At 37.1% G+C, this 23336-nt stretch overlaps 1 protein-coding gene across 11 annotated transcripts in view; it reads left to right on the top strand.

Moving 5' to 3' along the window:
• Positions 1-23336, top strand: part of GALK2 (galactokinase 2) — a 220164-nt gene that overhangs the window by 20950 nt on the left and 175878 nt on the right. For all 11 annotated transcript variants that reach the window (XM_023227250.3, XM_023227248.3, XM_023227245.3 and 8 more), the window contains exon 2: positions 19327-19415. In XM_023227250.3, the coding sequence (XP_023083018.1) occupies positions 19327-19415 (89 nt within the window). The remainder of the gene's footprint in view (positions 1-19326; positions 19416-23336) is intronic.

The raw sequence follows: 23336 nt of genomic DNA, 5'->3' as shown, positions 1-23336 counted from the left end.
ATTCATTTTAACTTGAATCTATGCTCCTGGGTTGCAGTCTTCAAACTTGGCCCAAATAAACTCTGTGTTAAGTTTGCCTCACTTTTTTTGTCTTTAGATCAATGCATGACAGAGGTTTAAAAATAATTTTATTTTATTTTAAAAAATAGGGAGTAGTTATGAAAATACATTTGTTTCTTCTTTGGGTTTTTTGAGAGGATCGTGAAGTCATAGAATTTTCCTCTTTTTATTCTTTTAGCATAGTGCATTTAATCAACAGGTTTCTGGTGCTGATTACCTTCACATTCCTGGAATGAACTCTGCTTGGTCACATAGGTTATTTTAGGTAATTACTGCATTAAATTTATCAACATTTTATTTAGAGTTTTTCTATCTATTTTCACAAGTGAGATTAGCCTGTAGTTTGCTTTTGAGGGCCATTCTTGTCAAGTTTAAGCATCTGGGTTAGACTAGCCTCCTAAAATAAGATGGGAAACTTTCCACAGCTTCTATTATTTAGAATTATTTATAAAAAGAAAAGACCATTTTTTTTCCTTGAAGATCCAACTAACTTCATAACACTTTTTGGGCTTTGTTTCTGACAGCTTTTCTATTTCTTTATTTTTAACCTCTTGTGTCAATTTTAGAAATTTGTATTTTTTCTAGACAAATCAGCCTTCTGGATTTAAAAATTTTTAAATCCTTTTAAAATTTATGTTTGTCTGTTATTTCTAGTATTGGTTATGTTTAATGACACTCAAAGTTTTTTTCTATATTATTTTTTTAATTGAAGAAACACCTTGTAATTTTTTAATCCAATCTGCTATTTTCCCCTAGTTCATTAAATTTTGCTTTTATCTGTTAATTTGTTTCTTCTAATTTCTTTAATTTCTTTTTGCTAGGTTCCTGTGTTATATGCATACTTTATTTTCATTATTTCTTTTCTTTTTTTTCTTTTAAAGAATTTATTTTAAACCTATTAGACCACACAGTATGTTTTAAACACTGCCATATAACCCCCTAATTAGGTAAAGACAAAAAAGTTTATCTTATTAGAAACAAGATACACCATCACTTATAGAGTTTTCAAACATTATTGCACTTTAACTTTCATAATTTGACAAAGAATTCATGAAACAATCTACAGACTAGTTTTAACATACAAATAACACTTGTAAGCAGACATGACTGTCCTAAATTGTTTTTTAGGTATCAATTTTACAAACATTACTTACCTTAGTGGCAACGGTGGAGTTGGAGAGTATTGCGCCTTTTCCAAGATGCATGGTGAGAATCACCAGGAGTGTGGTGGAACTTATGACCCTACCAAGGCCACAGATCTTTTGGCCTGCAGGTGTCAGCCCATGCATCACACTTTGCTTGTGGACTGGTTTGGTTATCCACTGGGTGTCAGGATTTTTTCTGACAGCTTTATGGAATGGATGAATGGGGATAACCTCAAACATTTTGTGTGTTGAATCTTCACCAAAGTAAGAACTCAGGACTCTCAGCTGGGCATGGTGGCTCATGCCTGTAATCCCATCACTTTGGGAGGCCAAGGTGGGTGGATCACTTGAGGCCAGGAGTTCAAGACCAGCCTGGCCAACATGGTGAAACCTTGTTTCTACTAAACATATAACAATTAGCTAGGTGTGGTGGCGCATGCCTATAATCCCAGCTACTTGGGAGGCTGAGGCATGAGAATTGGTTGAACCCAGGAGGCGGAGGTTGCAGTGAGTGGAGATTGTGCCACTGCACTCCAGCCTGGGTGACAGAGCAAGACTCTGTCTCAAAAAAAAAATAGAAAAGAAATATATATATATATATATAGAGAGAGAGAGAGAGAGAAATAAAATGTATAAATATGTATATATGTATAAATAAAAATATATATGTACATGTATATATGTATGTGTGTGTGTGTGTGTGTATATATATGAATTTAGTACTCGTACAACCCCACAGTGGAGTCCAGCTTTCTCCTCTTCAGTGGACTTCGAGCATACTTTAGCTGGTTAACACCACAATGGACACGCTTGCCATAAGCTGCGCCCTTAGGAACTGGGCATTTTCGGCCACCATGGTGCACAGGAATCCTATATATAACGTAACCTTGCTTGACCTTGTAGCCCAGTCAGTGCACTGTTTTGGGCTGGGTGGGATGTGGAGCCCTGTGGTAGAGCAGAGAGCTGTCAGTACTGCTAGCAGGGACTCTCAGAAGAAAGTGCATGATATCAGACTGTTGCTTCTTCCATAGCTCCTGAATGTGCTTGTATGCAGCTCTCTTGGCTTACCTGATGGCTCTTGCCAGACAGAAAGGAAAGCGCCTTTCTCCCCCATGATTTATTTTCTTATATGAATAGAAGGCTAGAAAATTTTCTGAGTGCTATTATGGTTGTGTCTCATGGGTTTTGATATGTAGACCTCTCATTATTTTCAAAATAGCTATAGCTGTGGCCTTAATTTCCACTTCCCTTCAACTTCTTGCTCATTAATTTGCTCTTCAACTCTTTTCATTCTTCTATTCAACCTACTATTTTTATTTTCACCATCATAACCTTGTTTTCTAAGATCTCTAATATAATTATAGTTTTATTTTTATGTTTAATTTTTGATCTTGGAGAAATTTATTGTGATGAAAGAACAAAACAGAGATTCAAATTCACCCTCCTTTCCCAATGATAATTACCATACTTTGAAATTCCACCTATAACATATATTAAATTCTCAAATATAACAGTAATAATAGTAATAACTATAATTATTTTATACTTATAAAACCCTCAAACAAACCTTTGCAGTGAGTTCTAGTATTAGCCTCAGTTTGTAGGTGAGGAAATTTGAGGCGTAGAGCAACTCATACAAATTAACATAATTAATGTTATATCCAATTGTTCTTAAATTAGTATTAAAAATTAACATTTTCTATAATGCCATGCCTTGATATCGTGATATTGAAGAGAAAACAAGCACAGACAGGATGGGGGACTTGCCCAAGGTCACAATGGAAGACTGAAAATACATGCATAGCTCTTTAAATTTTAATTCATTCATTTCTGCAGTTAGCCACATGGTCTGAGAGAATTAGTCCTTTTAGTAAAGTCCATTTCATTCATGACAGTCATAGCTTTGTTTCTCAAGTTCTGTTACTAATACTGCTATTCTTTTTTCTTTGTTTCTTTTTCTTTTTTTTTTTTTTTAAGATTTTAAGTCAAAAGAGCATTCAGAGCACCAGAGTCAGCAATTGGTGCTGCAGTACTTTGCCCAATTCCCCTTTTAACAATATGATCTTTGTAGGAGCTCTTATTTTCATATTGAAATGCTCATTGTATTTTTTTGGGGGGCATACTTTCAGTGACTGCATTAAGACACAAGGTCTTGTTGGTAGCTTACCTAGAGGTAAAATACAGCTACTTACCCCAATTACAGCCCACCATTCATTATTAGAGGATTAGGTATGAAGTTTAGAAAAACACTGTTCAGTTCTTTCTGTTCTTAGAGAAAAATGCTTTCCTTGTTTGTCTCCATGCATTTGAATTTCAAAGGTAGGAATGTTGTATAGTAAGCCTCTTGGTGATGAAGCAGTTACAAGTCATGAACGGACTGCCTTCCCAAGGAAGTCTAGGAAAATGACAAAGTTTTATAATTCAAAATAATTTCATTAAGACACATTTTAGGAGACTTATTCTAACTCTGCTGTTAGCACTTCTTGTTATTTGTGTTTGTAGTCCTTATAAAAACAAATTAATAAGGATTCAAGTTCAGGAGAACTTGAATTTCATCTGTATATGATTTTCACAGGCAGAAGCATTAACCCCTATTAAGGCTAGCAGGATTACCTAAACCAGAAAAGTGGGAGTTATACTTAATCGCTCTCTTTCCCACATTTAATTGTACCAATTCCTTTGGATTTGACATTTTAAATATCACCTTAATTTCACCCTTCTCTACCTATAGCTTTAAAGTATTTTCAGCATTTCTCTCTAGATATATTACAATGAACTGCTATTAGATCTCTTTATTTCTACAATCCAAATTCCACACACTACCCAGTGAGCTTTTTCAAATGCAAAATTGATGATTTACTTCATTTTAAAATGTCTGTTCACATCCATTGCCTGTATATTGAAAGCCAGGTTTCTCCATATGGCATAATAAGGCCCTTTAAGATCTGAGGCTTGATACCTTCCAACCTCCTCCCCTCCTGTTCTCTTCTGATGTTTTTAGAACCCTGTTTGTAGTTTTCCGAATGCAGTATGCTTGGGCCTTTTCATGCCAATTGCCTAGAATGCTTCACCCTACCCCACCTGTCTGACATCCTTTAAAATTTATTTCAAACATTACATCTTTGGGAATCCTTTAATGTACCTTCCCTCTTTTTGATTTATCTTACCACTCATATTCTCTCATAGCAGGGACTAAATGATGTTTCTCTGTGCTCCCAAAGGACTATGTTTGGCCAACTTGTCACTCTGTATTGTTCCCCTGTATTGTGACTTTTGCTTACCTATTTTCCTCTTTTGCTAGACCCTTCCTCTTCCTCCCCTCATCTCCTCTTCTTTCTTTTGAGACAGGGTCTCACTCTGTTGCCCAGATTGAAGTGCAGTGGCACAATTATGGCTTACTGCAGCCTTGACTTCCTGGCCTCAGGTGATTCTCCTACCTCAGCCTCCCTAGTAGCTAGGATTACAGGCATGCATGTGCCATGGTGCCCAGCTAATATTTTGTATTTTTTGTAGAGATGGGGTTTTGCCATGTTGCCCAGGCTGGTCTGGAATTCCTGAGCTCAAGTAATCTGCCTTGCCCTCCCAAAGTGCTGGGATTAAGTACATGAGCCACCACACCTAGCCAACTTTTAAATTTCTTAAGGCCGAGGATTCTTATTCATCTCCTTTCAAAGAGTACTTAGTAAAGCATCAGTAAATGTTTCTTTTTTTTAAAAAAGACTTTTTTTTGGAAACAGAGTCTTAATCTGTTGCCCCGGCTGGAGTGCAGTGGTGCCATGGCACGTTCTCAGCTCACTGCAGCCTCCACCTCCTGGGTTCAAGCGATTCTTGTGCCTCAGCCTCCTGAGTAGCTGGGATTATAGGCGCCCGCCACCAGGCCTGGCTAATTTTTGTATTAAAAAAAAAGTTTTTTATTTTGAAATACTTTTAGACTTATAGAAAAGTCAAATAATAGTTGAAAAATTACTGTATATTCCTCTCCCAAATTCCCCAAACTTAACATTTTACCACATTTACTTTATCATTCTCTGTTTTAATTTTTTTAATTTTTAATTTTTATGGGCATATAATATAGATGTATATATTTATGGGGTACATGAGATATTTTGATACAGGCATACAATGTATAATAATCCCATCAGGGTAAATAGGGTATTCATCACCTCCAACATTTATAATTTCTTTGTGTTATAAACATTCCAGTTATCTTTTAGTTATTGTAAAATGTAAAATAAATTTTTGTTGACTGTAATAACTGTTATGCTATCAAATACTAGATCTTTTTCATTCTATCTAACTATATTTTTTTTATCTATTAACCATCCCCACTCCCTCACCTCTGCTACCCTTTGCAACCTCTGGTAGCCATCATTCTACTGTCTTTCTCCATGAGTTCAGTTGTTTTAATTTTTAGCTCCTGCAGGTGAGTGATAATGTATGAAGTTTGTATTTCTGTGCATGACTTGTTTCACTTAACATAATGTCCCCCAGATCCATCCATGTTGTTGCAAATGACGGGATCTCATTCTTTTTTATGGCTGAGTAGCACTCCATTGTGTGTATATACATTTCTTTATCCATTTATTTGTTGCTGGACACTTAGGTTGTCTCCAAATCTTGGCTATTAAGATGGTGCTACAATAAACATAGAGTGCGGGTATCTTTTTGATACACCGATTTCCTTTTGGATAGATACCTAGCAGTGGGATTGCTGGATCATAAGGTAGTTCTATTTTTAGTTTTTTGAAGAACCTCTCAACTGTTCTCGATAGTGGTTGTACTAATTCACATTTCCACCAACAGTGTATGAGGGTTCTCTTTTCTCCACATCCTTACCAGCATTTGTTATTACCTGTTTTTTGGATAAAAGTCATTTTTTTAATGCAGTGAGATGATATCTTACTGCAGTTTTAATTTGCATTTCTCTGATGATCAGTTATGTTAATCACTTTTTCATATGCCTGGTTGCCATTTTTATGTCTTTTGAAAAATGTTTATTCAGATCTTTTGCCCATTTTTGAATTGAATTATTACATTTTTTCCTATTACATTGTTTAAGCTCATTATGTTTTCTGGTAATTAATCCCTGTCAGATAGTTTGCAAATATTTTTTCTCATTCTGTAGGTTGTGTCTTCACTGCATTGATTTTTTCCTTTGCTGTACAGAAGCTTTTTAACTTGATGTGATCTGATTTGTCCACTTTTGCTTTGGTAGCCTTTACTTTTAGGGCATTAAACAAAAAATCTTTGCTCAAACCAATGTCCTGGATGTTTCCCCAATGTTTTCTTGTCTATCTTTTCAAAATACTAACTTCTCCTTTTGTTTATCTTTTGTATTTTTGCTTTAATTTCATTTATTTCTGCTCTCATCTTTATTATTTCTTCTACTAATTTCAGGTTTGGCTTTCTCTTGTTTTTCTATGTTAAGATGCATCATTAGGTCATTTATTCGGTGTTTTTCTACTTTTTTGATGTGAGCATTTATTTCTATAAACTTTCCTCTAGCATTCCATCACTGTAACCCAAAGGTTTTGCTGTGTTGTGTTTCCATTTTTATTTGTTTCAAGAAATTTTTAAATTTTCTTCTTAACCTCTTCATTGACCTACTGGTCATTCAGGAACATATTGTTTAATTGTGTTTGTATAGTTTCTAAAGTTCCTCCTATTGATTTCTAGTTTTATTCCATTGTTGTCAGAAAAGATACATGATATGATTTCATTTTTTTGAATTTTTAAAGGCTAGTTTTGGCTGGGCGTAGTGGCTCATGCCAGTAATCCCAGCACTCTGGGAGGCCAAGGCAGGCGGATCACTTGAGGTCGGGAGTTTGAGACCAACCTGACCAACATGGAGAAACCCTGACTTTACTAAAAATACAAAATTAGCTGGGTGTGGTGGCGCATGCCTGTAATCCAAGCTACTTGGGAGGCTGAGGCAGGAGAATGGCTTGAACCCGGGAGGCAGAAGTTGCGGTGAGCCAAGATCACACCATTGCACTCCAGCCTGGGTAACGAGAGCGAAACTGTCTCAAAAAAAAAAAAAAAAAAAAAAAAAAAGACTAGTTTTGTGGCCTAAGATATGGTCTGTTTTTGAGACTCAACCATGTGCCCAGGAGAGGAATGTGTATTCTGTCGCCACTGGGTGAAATGTTCTGTAAATAACTATTAGGTCTATTTGGTATAGTGCAGATTAAATCTCATGTTTCTTTGTTGATTTTCTCTCTGGATGATCTGTCCAATGCTGAAAGTGGAGTGTTGAAGTCTCCAGCTATTATTGTTTTGGGGCCTCTCTTTTTAGCTCTGATAATATTTGTTTTATATATTTGGATGCTCCAGTATAAGGTGCATATATATTTACAACTGTTGCTTCTCTTGCTGAATTGACCCCTTTATCATTATATAATGACCTTCTTTTTCTCTTCTTATGGTTTTTATTTTGAAATCTATTTTGTATGATATAAGTATAGCTACTTCTGCTCTTTTTTGGTTTCCATTGGCACGGAATATCTTTTTTCATCCCTTTTCTTTTTCAGTCTATGTGTGTCTTTAGAGGTGAGGTATGTTTCTTGTAGGCAACAGATCATTGGATTTTGTTTTGTTTTTAATCCATTCAGCCATTCTATGTCCTTTGACTGGAGAGCTGAGTCCATTTACATTCAATGTTATTGTTGATAAGTAAGGACTTTTCTGCCATTTTATTGTTGTGTTCTTGTTGTTTTGTAGTCTTCTCTTCCTTCTTTCCTGTCTTGCTTTTTGTGAAGGTGATTTTCTCTGGTTTTTAATTTCTAGGTTTTTATTTTTTGTGTATCTGTTTTGTGTTTATTATTTGAGGTTACCATAAGGCTTGCAAATAACATCTTATCACCCATTTTTTTAAACTGATATTAACACCGATTACAAAACGAAACAAGCAAGAAAAGAGAAAACTAAAAAAATACTTCAAATTCATGTACCTTCTTTTTTAACTTTTTGTTGTTTTTATTCATATCTTGTTGTCTATGTTTTGAGAAGTTATTGTAGTTATTATTTTTGATGGGTTCATGTTTTAGTCTTTCTACTCAAGATATGAGTAGTATACACACCACAGTTACAGTGTTACAATCTTCTGTGTTTGTGTCTTTCTTATTAACAGTGAATTTTCTATCGTCGGATAATTTCTTTTTTGAAAAAAATTAACTTTTACTGTTGATATGTGGGTACATGTGCACATTTGTTATATGGGAATATTGTGTGATGCTGGGGTTTGGGGCCTGTATCCTGTCATTCAGGTAATAAGCATAGTACCTGATAGTTTTTCAACCCGTACTGTGTTCCTCCTCTCCTCCCTGTAGTAGTTCCGAGTGTCTTTTGTTTCCATGTTTATGTCCATGTGTGCTCAATGTTTAGCTCCTACTTATAAGTAAGAACATGTGATATTTTGTTTTCTGTTCGTGTGTTTATTTGCTTAGGATAATGACTTCCCACTGCATCCATTTTACTGCAGAGAATTCGGTATTACTCTTTTTTATGGCTATGTAGTATTACAGGGTGTTTATGTGCTACATTTTTTTTATCCAGTCTACCATTGATAGGCACCTGGGTTTGATTCCATGTCTTTCTTACTGTGAATAGCACAGCAGTGAACACATGAGTACATTTGTCTTTTTGGTAGGATGATTTATTTTCCTTTGGATGTATACCCAGTAATGGGATTGCTGGGTCAAATGATAGGTCTGTTTTAAGTTCTTTGAAGAAACTCCAGACACTTTCTAATTTATATTTCCATCAGCAGATTATAAATGTCCCCTTTTCGTTGCAGCCTCATCAGCATCTGTTAGTTTTTGACACATTTTGGTAATAGCCATTCTGACTAGTGTGAGATGGGTATCTCATTGTGGTTTTGGTTTTGATTTGCATTTCTTCAGATGATTTCTTATTGCTTATTAACATCCTTTTCTCTCAGTTTGAAGTTTCTTTAGCATTTCTTGTAGGATGTGTCTGCTGTCAGTGACAGCAGTTTTTGTCTGTCTCAGAAAGTCTTTGTTTCTTTTTTATGTTTGAAGTATATTTTTGCTGGATATACTATTCTAGGATAAACATTTTTTTCTTTCAGCACTTTAAGTATGTCTTGCCATTCTCTCCTAGCCTGTAAGGTCTCCACTGAGAAGTGTGCTGACAGATGTAATGGAGCTTCTTTACATGTCACTGGTTTCTCTTCTCTTCCTGCTTTTAGGATCTTTCTTTATCCTTGACCTTTGGGAGTTTGATTATTAAATGTCTGGAGGTAGTCTTATTTGGGTTAAATCTGCTTGGTGTTCCATAACCTTCTTGTACTTGAATATTGATATATTTCTCTAGGTTTATAAAGTTCTCTTTTATTATCCCTTTGAATAAACGTCCTACCCCAGTCTCTCTCACTGTCTTTGTTTTTCAGGCCGATAAATCTTAGACTTGCCCTTTAGAGGCTGTTTTCTGTAACTGGTTGGCATGCTATGTTCTTTTTTATTCTTTTTTCTTTTGTGTCCTCTCACTGTGTATTTTCAAATACCCTGCCTTCAAGCTCACCAATTCTTTCTTCTACTTGATCAATTCTGCTATTGAGTGACTCTGATGCATTCTTCAGTATTTCAATTGAGTGTTTCACTCTAGAATTTGTTTGATTCCTTTAAATTATTTTGATCTCTTTGTTAAAAGTATCTGATAGGATTCTGAATTTTTTCTCTGTATTATCCTGATTTTTTTTTTTTTTTTTGAGACAGTATCTCACTCTGTGGCCAGGCTGGAGTGCAGTGGTACAATCTCAGCTCACTGCAGCCTCTGCTTCCTGGGTTCAAGCAATTGTCCTGCCTCAGCCTCCCGAGTAGCTGGGACTACAGGTGTGCACTACCACACCCAGCTAATTTTTGTATTTTTAGTAGAGACGGGGTTTCACCATGTTGGCCAGAATGGTCTTGATCTCTTGACCTCATGATCCGCCCACCTTGGCCTCCCAAAGTGCTGGGATTACCGGCGTGAGCCACTGCACCTGGTGTGTTACCCTGAATTTTATTGAGCTTCCTCAAAACAGCTATTTTGAATTCTCTGTGTGAAAGGTCACTTATCTCTGTCACTCTGTGAATAGCCACTGGTGCCTCATTTAGTTCATTTGGTGATGTCATATTTTCCTTGATGGTCTTGATGCTTGTGGATGTTCACTGATGTCTGGACATGGAAGACTCAAGTATTTATGGTAGTCTTTGCAGTCTGGATTTATTTGTACCTTTTTGGGCAGGCTTTCAAGGTATTTGAAGGGAATTGAGTGTTATGATCTAAGTCTTTGGTCACTGCAGCTATATCTTTATTAGGGGGTGCCCCACACCCAATAACACTGTGTCTCTTGCCTTCTTGTAGAGGTACTGCCTTGGTGGTGTTGGGTAAGATCTAGGAGAATTCCCTGGATTACCAGGCAGAGTCTGTTATTCTTTACCATAATTTTCCCCCAAACAGATTTTCTTTCTCCATGCTGAGTTTCTTGGAGTTGGGGGATGGGAAACACAAGTACCCTTGTGGCCACTGTCACTGGGTCTACACTGGGTCAGACCCAGAGTTCACACAGCACTGGGTCTTGCCTGAGGCCTGCAGAAACCATGTCATGGTTACCACTGATGCTCCCTCAAGGCCCAAGCAGGTGGCAAACCCAGCCAGACTTGTGGCCTTCTCTTTAGGGTGATGAACTCCCGCTCAGCCCAGGATTGGTCCAGAAATGCTGTCTAGGAGTCAGGGCATAGAGTAAGGAACCTTAGGAATCTACTTGGTGCTCTATTCCACTGTGGCTGAGCTGGCACCCAAGCTGCAAGACAAAGTCCTTCCTACTCTTCCCTCCTCTTTCCTCAAGCAGAAGTATTTCCTTGTGGCCACCTCCCCCTTGTCTGTAGTGAGTAATGCCTGGTTATTGCTGATGTTTACTGCCTGGCTACCACTGTTTACCCAAGAACTCTTTTGTCAGCTTGTAGTGCGTGCTGCTGGGCCTGGGATGCTCCCTTCAGGGTAGTGAGCTCCTCTCCGGTCCAGCACAGGTCCAAAAATGCCATCCAGGGTCAAGTCCTAGAATTGTGGACCCCAGGAGCCCTTGGGTGGTCTGTATCACAGTAACCAGACTGGTACCCATGCTTCAGGAGAAAGTTCCCTTTAATCTTCCTTCTTTCCTCAAGTAGAACAAATCTCCTCCCATGGCCATCACACTGGGAATGCACAGGGTCATCCAAGTCCTATGACAAATACTACCTGGCAACCACTGATGTTCTTTCAAGGTCTGACAGCTCTGTAGTCAGCAGGCAATGAATTCTCCCAGGACTAGTTCCTTCTCTTCAAGGCAGTAGATTCCCCTCTGGCCCAGGATGTGTAGAAATGTTGTCAGGGTTTTCAGTGCCTTACAAAGACTTAGAGTGACTTTTAGATTTGTTTAGGAACCTGTTGTGCTTTAGCCCATGGTGGTTGGGCTAACCAGAACTTACTTTCAGGCTGCTGGGATGGTCAGTTTCCCTCTAGCTAAGGCTAGTCTAAATGCTCCTTCCAGGGGCACTGGCTGATTTCTGCACTGTGTTACTTTCTACTGATACAGGACAGCACTGAATTCCAAAGCAAAGCCCCATAATCACTGTACTCCTCCATGTGCACAGATTCTGTCTCCATGATACATGGCCACCACCATTGCTGGAGGATAAGAGAGGGGTGGTGTCAATGATTCAAGACTATCTTTCCGACCGTCTTCAGTGTCAAATTCCTTGACATGATTTTAAAACCAGATATTGTGATTATTCACCTGATTTTGGATTCTTATGAAGGTGCTTTCTTCTGTGGATAGATAGTTGTTCAACTTGTTATTTCTGCAGGAAGATGATCCCTAGAGGGTTCTACTTGGCTATCTTGCTCCTATCCCCTTATAATATTTTTCCTGAACAGTTTGAGATTAAGTTGAGGACCTGATGCCTGTTAGAAGACAAAATCTCAACTAATTTAAATACTCTAATTAGCTTTTATTATTATTTTCAATTCATGAATTGGGCAGCATCTAAAAATAGAGAGGTGCTATGCTAGGCATGGCAGAACAGTTGGGTTTTACAAAATAGCTTGAAGAAGAACAAGTGAAACAGCATAATAAAAAGCAGATTGGTTAACATCAGGTTATTTCAGCTTCCTTTTCTTGTAAGGGTTAAAACAGAGGGGACTTCCTTACCATGCTGGCTAAAACTGACCTGTTTAGGAATTTGGCTACCATGTATCTCCTGCTTTTTTATAGATCAGATAAACAACTTAGTTTTGGTTTGGTGATGGGGAACTTTAGCATGAATGACTCCATTTTGGCCTAGTGGAGGAACTCAGCCCAAAATAATGGTCTTCCATAAATTTTATTTAACATGCTTTTTTAACCTTAAATACTTGAATGCATATTTCCTAAAAACAAGGATATTCTTTTATATAATCAGAGCATAATGATTAAAATTAGGAAATTAACATTGATAGAACAGTGTTATCTAATTGACAGATATGATGTGTTAGCAGTTATCCTACTCATGTCCTTTATAACAAAATACAGCATACATGGGTGGATACATTCCAAGACCCCTCAGTGGATGCCTGAAACCACAGATAGTACTGAATCCTATATATACTATTTGCTTTTTTCTTATATATAAATACCTATGATAAAGTTTAATTTATAAATTAGGCATAGCAAGAGATTAACAGTGATAACTAAAAATAAAACAACAATTTTAACAGTATACCAGCAACACTACTCATAGGCTTTGGAGTCATTATTAAGTAAAATTATGGTTACTTGAACACAAGCACTGCAATATAGAGACAATACAGATGTCAAGCTGATAATGAGATGACTACCAAGTGACTAGTGGGTGCGTAGCGTATATAGTGTGGATATCCTGGACAAAGGGAAGACTCATGTCCTGGACAGGACAGAATGGGACCGTGTGAGATTTTATCATGCTACTCAGAATGGTGTGCAATTTAAAACTTAGGAATTGTTTATTTCTGCATTTTTCCATTTAATATTTTCAAACCATGGTTGACAGCAGATAACTGAAGTCACAGAAAACAAAACCACAAATAAGGGTGGACTGCTATATTTTTTCCTGTTCTAAGACCCAATCTAGGGTGTATACTATACTTACTTATTGCCTCTTTAATGTTTTTTTGTTTGTTTGTTTGTTTTGAGACGGAGTCTTGCTCTGTCGCCCAGGCTGGAGTGCAGTGGCGCAATCTTGGCTCACTGCAAGCTCTGCCTCCTGGGTTCACGCCATTCTCCTGCCTCAACCTCCCAAGGAGCTGGGACTACAGGCGCCTGCCACCACGTCCGGCTAATTTTTTTTGTAGTTTTCATAGAGACAGGGTTTCACTGCGTTAGCCAGGATGGTCTTGATCTCCTGACCTCATGATCCACCCGCCTCGGCCTCCCAAAGTGCTGGGATTACAGGCATGAGCCACCGCACCCGGCCTAATCTTTTTTACTGTGGAACACTTCCTCAGCCTTTCTATGTGTTTTATGAGCAGCTGTTTTACAGAATATTCCTCAGTTTGAGTTTTAGGGAAAATTGTGAAAAACTTTGAAATGGACCAAAAGATTATCAGGTATCTTCAAAGGAAAACTAGAAGTTGTCTAGTATACCTTTCAAGTTATCTGATTTCTATGTGAGTTCTGAGGCTTTCATTGTATTCATGGATTCATGGCATTTTACAACTCTGTAGGTCATATAAAACTGTTAGCAATGCAAATTATGTATTATTTTCCATAGAAATTGCAAATCCTGTCTGGTGGAATGCAATTGATTGCCCCCTGGCTGTTAATGTTTTCCAGTTTTTTGTATACATTTCTTTTTTTTTTTTTTCCCCAATATCACATTTGTTATTTTATGAAAGAGGGAAATGTGATTATCACTGATATTTTAAATGCATGTTTTTTAAAAATTATACTTTAAGTTCTAGGGTACATGTGCACAATGTGCAGGTTTGTTACATATGTATACATGTGCCATGTTAGTGTGCTGCACCCATTAACTCGTCATTTACATTAGTTATATCTCCTAATGCTATCCCTCCCCCTTCCCCCCATCCCACAACAGGCCCTGGTATGTGATGTTCTCCTTCCTGTGTCCATGTGTTCTCATTGTTCAATTCCCACCTATGAGTGATAACATGTGGTGTTTGGTTTTTTGTCCTTGCGATAGTTTGCTGAAAATGATGGTTTCCAGCTGCATCCATGTCCCTACAAAGGACATGAACTCATCCTTTTTTATGTCTGCACAGTATTCCATGGTGTATATGTGCCACATTTTCTTAATCCAGTCTATCATTGATAAGAACTTTCTGTTCTTATCTTTTTTGTGTCATTCTTTTTGTTTATTTTCTAGCCTATGGAGATGAGAATTTATTATCATTTTTTCATTTTTACTGCTAAAGTGTTTAGAACTATGGAGTTTTCTGACTGCTTTAAATGTATCCCATATATTTTTAATGAGTAGAGCTTTTAATGTTATTATTATTTTTAGATTCTTTCACTTTATTTCCCCTTTCACCCAAGAGTTGTTTAAAAGACACTTAAGAAATCTGCAGGTAGGAGGACGTTTTGTCATTTTTCTTGTTAATAATTTCTAGTTCTATTGCATTGAGTGTTGTTTGTATTATTTCTACTTGATGGAATTTACTAATGTTTCATTGTAACCATATATATGATCAGTATTTGTGAATGTTCCATGTACTCTGGAGAAGTTGTATTGCCTATTATGAGGGTACAATGTTTGATATGTGTATATATCCATAAAATTTACTTTATCAAGTTTATTGAGTCTTTTCTATGTGATTTGGCCTCCTTGATGTACTAAGGTGTCTTATAATCTCTTATTGCTAATGTATTTCTACCTGTGTTTCCTTAAATTGCCTTGTAGTTTTGCCTTATACAAGTGATTACTGTTTCATTTGGGATATTTCTTAACTGCCGTATCTTCATTTTGATTTGTGGCTCTCAGCATTAAGAAATATCCTTCTCGTAGGCTGAGACAGGAGGATCCCTGGAAGCCAGAAGTTTGAGACCATCCTAGGCAACATAGTGAGACTATGCCTCTACAAAAAGTTAAAAAATATTTTACCTAGGCATGGCAGTAGTTCTGCTGAGGCTGGGGCTGCAGGATTGCCTGAGCCCAGGAGTTCTAGGCTGCAGTGAGCCATGATCATGCCACTGCCCATTGCACTTTAGCCTGGGCAACAGAGTGAGACCCTATCTCTCTCTCTATCTAAAGAAAGGTATCCTTCTATGTACATTTAGTGCATAAGCTTAAATCCTACAATTTTGATCATGATTACTACTTGTTTTCTTATTGTTTCCATTTGCCTATAATACCTTTGGCCATTTCTTGATATTTAGTCTTTCAGAATCACCTTGTTTTAGTTATGTGTCTAGTATACAGCATAATACATTCAGTCCTGTTTTAGGAGCAAAATTGCAAATCTTTTTGTTTTAATAGTTGAGGCTCATTCACATTTCTTAATGTGATTAATATGTTTAATTTCAGTTGTCGTATTATTTTATACGGGTTGAGTATCCCTTGTCCAAAATGCTTGAGACTAGAAGTTTTTCAGATTTCAGATTTATTGGATTTTGGAATATTTACATATATATAATGAGATATCTTGGAGATAGCACCCAAATGTAAACATGAAATTTATTTGTTTCATATACATCTTATTCATATAGCATGAAAGTAGTTTTATACAATATTTAAAATAATTTTATTCATGAAACAGTTTGTGTTAAATACTTAGGTGTGGAATTTTCCACTTATGACATCATGGCTGTGCTTAAAAAGCTTCAAAGTTTGGAATGATTTGGATTTTGAAATTTTGAATTAGGGATGCTCAACCTGTAATTGTATGCTATGGTACATTTTATGTTTTTTCTATCTACCAGATATTTTTCTTTTCTCCTTTATTTTTAAAATTTCTATGGTATTTAGGAAGATTTATATTTTTGTTTTATTGGTTACCTTTGTACTTATATTTTTAAAACACCCTTAGAAAACAGGGGACTATTTTCTTATTTAACTTCTACTATCTGCTTTGTCAGTTTTTAATTTTTTTCCAGTGGTGGTTGTTGAAAAGCACCAATTTTATGTCATTCTATCTCAAATCCAGACAAATAACCTCAGTTGCTTCAACAAACTTCTCTATAAAATAGAAGAAGAAGCTGGGCAGAGAGCACCAAGATTTATCAATAGCATCATTAAAATTACCCAGTGCACTAACATTGCTTCCTATCCTGACACACACACACCTACCATCTCTCATTGCTTATGATGTATTCTTATTCACCTGCTACAGAGTGGAAATGATACTGAACCCAGGAACTAAGATATAATTACCATTTATTAAACACATACTTTATGCCAGTGCTGGACTGGACACTGTTCCAAATGACCTTATTAATCTTCCCAACAAATCTATGGGATACATATTTCTATCCAGTTTAAAGGTGAATTAGATCAATGAATTTCATCATGTGTAGAGGAGAGTTTTAAGCCCCGGTCTACCTGACTGCACAGGACCTGTTCTTTCTATGCTTTTGTTTCTTTAATAATATCCTTGTATATGTCTGTACTATAATTTTTAAAAAATCATTGCTTTGTCAGTTTTTTTTTTTTTTGTATCTTTTAACTTTTACCTCTTGCCTATTTAGTAATCAATGAGCTTATTCTACTTTCCTCTTTTTCTTTCCCACACCTCCTGTTTTTTAATAGGTGGACTTTTTCTTTCTGGTAGTGGTTTTAGATTAATCTTAGTTTTGGTGGCTCCCTTCTTTTCTCTCTCTTTTACTCAATTTTCCCTCCCTCCCCCTCTCTCCCTCCTTCCCTCTCTCCCTCTCTTTCATTCTTCCTTTTTTTTTTTCAAAGACAAGGTCTCATGTTGCCCAGGCTAGAGTGCAGTGGCTACTCGCAGACAGGATCTTGCCATTGATCAGTGTGGCAGTTTTGACCTGCTCCATTTCCCTCTTAGGTTGGTTTACTCCTCCTCAGGCAACCTGGTAATCCCTTGGCCCCCACAGGTCACCATATTGAAGCCCAACGTAGTGCAGACACCTGGACGGCGTAGTGCACCGCAGCCCAGAGCTTCTAGGCTCAAGCGATCCTTCTGCCTTCACCTCCAGAGTAGCTGGAACTACAGGCACATGCAGGGTGCCTGGCTTTTTTGCTCAATTTTTGTTTCCAGTAGTTCACTGGGGTCTTCTTTTCTCTCTTCTTTTTTCCCCCTATTATAGGTAACTTGAAGTTTGGCATTTTTGTCTTCTAGTTATACTGAAGACAGAGTTTTTGTATACTTTTGTTCTTGTTTTGTTTTTTGAGGATATATAGAGAAACTCAGATTTAGGCAGCCACGTCTGCCAGGTAGTCCAGTAAATGTATTTTGAGTCATATGTTAGAGATTCTGTTATTGTCTCCCTGCTGCGATCTTTTGTTCTCTTCCACAGCCTCTGCTGAAGGAGTAAGCACAAGTGATCATATTTGTAACTAAAACAAGTGACCTTATTTGTACTAAATGACCTCACCCTTTGGCCACAGATGTCTAGACCTGTATGGATACAGGACCTAAACTCTGCCAAGCTGATTATATCTTTCGAGAATTTGAACAAAAGAACACAGAAATGCAATCAGTTAGTGTAGGACACTGGAGCTGTTAAGTCTTGTAGAGTCAAGGCCACAGTGTCATGAAGACTGAAGGTACGGAGGAGCAGAAACTAAGAGGTTCACAGAGGCAGGTGGAATGCAAAGAGTACTGAGCAGAGAGAAATTATAATGGTGTATTTGGAGCAATAAGAGAATGAGGCAGGAAGAGAGCCAAAGAAACTGATATAAACAGTTTCTGATGACTATTCAATTCCCAAGAGATGAGCTTGAATAACTTCCAACAATATTCCACATATTTTTATATTATTATATTAAATTTTCTTGAGATTTTTTGGATGCGGGTGTCTGTTTCTTAATTAATTAATATCCTGAATATATTAGGCTTTAATAAATGTTTATCATCCTGGTGTTAGTACCCAGATACAATATGATGTGGGACTACAAATAATGAGGGCTATTCACAGAAATGACTTGAGATAATTTGAGAGTATCAAGTTATTAAATATATTACAAGAATTTTGGGTCTGGAAGGGACCTATGAGGAATATCTAGTTCAAATTCTCATATTTTAGAGAAGAGAGGCCAGGAGAAAATGATTTGCCAAACTTCGACATTGAATTAGAGATCTCATTAGAATTAGAACTGTGGTTTCCTAATGTCCAGTCTAGATTTTATTTGACTACATGTTCTGAGTTAGACAGTAAAACCCCCCGAATTCATATCTACTTGAAACTGCAGAATGTGACCTTATTTGGACTAGCATATTCGCAAATGTAACCAATTAAGATGAGGTCATACTCAATTAGAGTGGATGGACTTTAATCCAATATGACTGTTGTCCTTACAAGAAGGAAAAACAGAGAGAATGCCATGTGGTGACACAGCAGAGGTAAGAGTGATGAAGCTGAAAGCCAAGGAATACCAAGGATTGACAGCTGCTACCACAAGATAGAAAGAGGCAGGGAAGAAAGGATTCTCCTCTACAGCTTTCAGAGGTACTACTGACCTCTGACTTTAGACTTCTGGCTGCAGAATTGTGATTATAAATCTCTGTTGTGTTAAGCCATCCAGTTTATAGTTCTTTGTTATGACAGCCTTAGGAAACTAAATAAACTACCGCATGGTGCACCTTTTAATATAAGAGATTCTGCCCTGAATGTCACCAAAAAAGTATACAGAAACTAGTTTCTTCAAAAGGGAAGGAAGTAGCTTTTTCTGTTGGGTATATCAATCTTAACTTTAAAATTCTTCAGTGTACTTAGCTATACTTTTGTGCCATTTAGAGATTACCATATTGTTCATTTGGGATTTTCAAGGAAGTATGTCACTAGGAAATTTTGCTTTTATTCTTTTAAGGAATAATGAATGGTGGCAGGCATATGGAGTGTGTGTGTGTGTGTGTGTGTGTGTGTGTGTGTGTATGTTATGGATTTTCTGTTATATGATAATCTGAAATATTGTACTTTTATTTTCAGGTTACTGAAGCTAAAGGAGATGTTTAACTCCAAGTTTGGATCTATTCCCAAGTTTTATGTTCGAGCACCAGGAAGAGTCAACATAATAGGTATTTCAAAAGTTCCTTCTCTTAATTTTTTTCTTCATCCTTTGGTAAGATCTAAATTTTTAAAAACATATTTTTCTTAATTTTTCCCAAAATAGAATATTTCACATATATCTACTAATAGTAAGATGTGTCTTTGCATAAGGAACACACTTTTACTTTTATCTTTCCCTATCCATGTTATTAGTATTGTTCATTTCTTTTTTAAATGTATAAATTTGTTGAAACCAAGTTGTTAATATTGTTTTCATAAAAAATGAAAATATTTTTCTAGGTCACAGGTTAAAATTTTAGACTGTGGTAAGTAGTTTTGATGGTTTTATATTTACTCACTGGGTTAGAGAGGCACAGGGAAACCTTACAATTCCTTGCTACTAAAAGTGTGGTCCAGATTTTGCAGGTCTTCTAGATGAATTTATCTTTTCCTTTGTTTATCCTGTGAAGTACTTTGAATTTTACTACCTTTTAGTGGTAAATAACACAGCCTGTCAACATTTTGTTTACTATCATTTTATCAATGTCCGTGTATATAATAATTGACATAGTTGTACTTAGACTACATACCATTTTTATCTTTTTTTCATTTAATATATCATGAATATTTCTATGTATCTGTTTCCATTTTCTGCTGGCATAACAGAATTCCACAGATAGGGTAATTTATCAACAATGGAAGTTTATTTGGCTCATGATTCTGGAGGCAGAGAAGTTCAAGATCATGCTACTGGCATCTGGTGAGGGCCTTCTTATTGCGTTATTCTCTTCTCTTTTTATTTTTTCTGAGACGGAGTTTTGCTCTTATTGCCCAGGCTGGTGTGCAATGGTGCAATCTCAGCTCACCGCAATGTCCGCCTCCCGGGTTCAAGTGATTCTCCTGCCTCAGCCTCCCGAGTAGCTAGGATTACAGGCATGTGCCACCATGCCTGGCTAATTTTTTGTATTTTTAGTAGAGATGGGGTTTCTCTATGTTGGTCAGGCTGGTCTCGAATTCCTGACCTCAGGTGATCTGCCCGCCTCTGCCTCACAAAGTGCTGGGATTACAGGCATGAGCTACCGTGCCTGGCCTTCTTATTGAGTTATTGTATGGTGGAAGGGTAGGAGGGCATGAGATCATGCAAGATATAGGAAGGCAGAACGAGACTCTGTCTCAAAAAAAAAAAAAAAAAAAAAAAGATATAGAAAGAATGTGCGCTGAACTCACTCCTGAGGTCACTAACCTGTTCCGGAGATAGTGGCATTAATCTGTTACTAAGGGGAGAGCTCTCATGATCTAATCACCTCTTAAAGGTCCCACCTCTTAATATTGTCACAGTGGCAATTAAATTTCAGTGTGAGTTTTGGAGGAGACATTCAAACCACAGCACTGTGGTTCTGTGTGTAGTGCTCGTAGTTATTTTAATGACTTCATGGTAGCTTACTAAATTAATGTAATTTATTTAACAACTTTCTCTCATTGTAGCTAAAGCTATTTCCAGGTTTTGTTTTTGTGTTTACTATTATAGCAGGTAATTTCATAAAAGGATACCTTAGGTTCATTTTATCATTTTATTATTTCCTATGAGTATTACTTTTTTGGTTTATTTGTTTTCAAGGATGGAAACTAGATATAGTAGAATAGAGGATGTACTCCCTTTCATAAGATTTAGTAAGGTGCTCATTTTCCACAAAAAGGTACTGAGCTTACAACTACAGACTTGTGAAGGTCCCTGACTTAATGATGGCTCAATTTATGATTTTTTTTGACTTTTTTTTTGAGATAGAGTTTTGCTCTGTCACCCAGGCTGCAGTACAGTGGCTCCATCTCGGCTCACTGCAACCTCTGCCTCCCGGGTTCAAGTGGTTCTCCTGCCTCAGCCTCCCAAGTAGCTGGAATATAGATGTGCACCACCACACCTTATTAATTTTTGTATTTTTAGTAGTGACGGGAGCTTATCATGTTGGCCATACTGGTCTTGAACTCCTGACCTCAAGCGATCCACCTGCCTTGGCCTCCCAAAGTGCTGAGATTACAGGCGTGAGCCTTCACACCTGGCCTCTTGTGTCTGCTAACTGACCTCTCCCTACCTGCCCTTCCTGTCCTCCCTATATATTATCCTTCCCAGCTTCTAGTAACCACTATTTTACCTTCTATTTTTATGAGATTAACTCTTTTAGCTTCCATATATGAGTGAGAACATGAGGTATGTGTCTTTCTGTGCCTGACTTATTTCACTTAACATAACGTCCTCTAAGCTCATCCGTGTTGCTGTGAATAACAGGATTTCACTCTTTTAGGTGGCTGAATAGTATTCCATTGCATACATTCACCACATTTTAAAAATCGATTCATCTGTTAATGGACATTTATGTTGATTCCGTATCTTGACTATTGTGAATAGTGGTGCAATAAACAAGAGAGCCACTTATCTCTTTGACATACTGATGTCCTTTTCTTTGGATATATACCTAGTAATGGTATTGCTGGATCATATGGTGGTTCTATTTTTAGTTTCTTGAGGAGCCTTCATACTGTTTTCCATATGGCTATACTATACTATACTTTCCCACTAATAGTGTAGAAGAGTTCTCATTTCTCTGCATTCTCTCTAGCACTTATTACTTTTTGTCTTTTTGATAATAGTCATCCTAACTGAAGTGAGATAATATCTCCTGGTGGTTTTGATTTGCATTTTCCTGATTATTAGTGATGCTGAGCATTTTTCTATGATTGTAAGTCATTTTTATGTCTTTTTTTGAGAAATGTCTATTTAGATCATTTGCCAATTTTTATTTAATTAAATTAATTAATTAATTAATTTTATTTATTTATTTTGAGACAGAGTCTCTGTTGCCCAGGCTGGAGTGCAGTGGCACGATCTGGGCTCACTGCAATCTCCACCTCCTGGGTTTGAGGAATTCTCCTGCCTCAGCCTCCTGAGTAGCTGGGACTACAGGCACGTGCCACCATGCCCAGCTAATTTTTGTAGTGTTAGTAGAGACAGGGTTTCACTGTGTTGGCCAGGATGAACTCCTGACCTCAGATGATCTGCCCACTTTGGCCTTCCAAAGTGCTGGGATTACAGGCGTGAGCTACCATACCCAGACCATTTGCCAATTTTTAAATTGGAATATTTGTTTTACTGCTGTTAAGTTTTTTATATATTCTGGAGATTAATTCCTTGTTGGACAAATATTTTATCCCTTTCAACAGGTTGTCTCTTCACTCTATTGGCAGGTTTCCTTTGCTATGCAGAACCTTTTTAGTTTGATATAATTTCATTTGTCTATTTTTGTTTCTTTGTCTGGCTTTTATTGTCTTATTCATAAAATCTTTGCCTAGACCAATGTCTTAAAGTATTTCCTTTATGTTTTCTTCTAGTAGTTTCATAGTTTCAGTTATGATGTTTTAAGTCTTTAATCCATTTAAAATTGATTTCTATAAATGGTGAGATATTGGGGCCTATTTTTATTCTTTTGCATATGGATATCTAGTTTTTCCATCACCATTTATTAAACAGATTGTTCTTTTCCCAATGAATGAAGGTAACTTTGTTGAAAATCAGTTGGCCTTGGCCAGGCATGGTGGCTCATGCTTGTAATCCCAGCACTTTAGGAAGCCAAGGCAGGTGGATCACTTGAGGTTAGAAATTTGAGAGCAGCCTGGCCAACATGATGAAACCTCGTCTCCACTAAAACTATAAAAATTAGCTGGTTGTGGTGGCACACACCTGTAATCCCAGCTACGCAGGGGCCTGAGGCATGAGAATCTCTTAAACCTGGGAGGCGGAGGCTGCAGTGAGCCGAGCGAGATCAAACTGCTGCACTCCAGCAGGATTCTGTCTCAAAAATAAATAAATAAGTAAAATAAAATAAATAAAATAAAATAAAATAAGCCGTAAATACGTGGATTTAGCTCTGGGTTCTCCATTCTGTTCTATTGGTCTG

The sequence above is a fragment of the Piliocolobus tephrosceles genome, chromosome 6 (assembly GCF_002776525.5).
Source record: "Piliocolobus tephrosceles isolate RC106 chromosome 6, ASM277652v3, whole genome shotgun sequence".
Classification (NCBI taxonomy): Eukaryota; Metazoa; Chordata; class Mammalia; order Primates; family Cercopithecidae; genus Piliocolobus; species Piliocolobus tephrosceles.
Note: the sequence above shows the minus strand (reverse complement) of the source record. Positions and strands in the feature narration are given on the sequence as shown.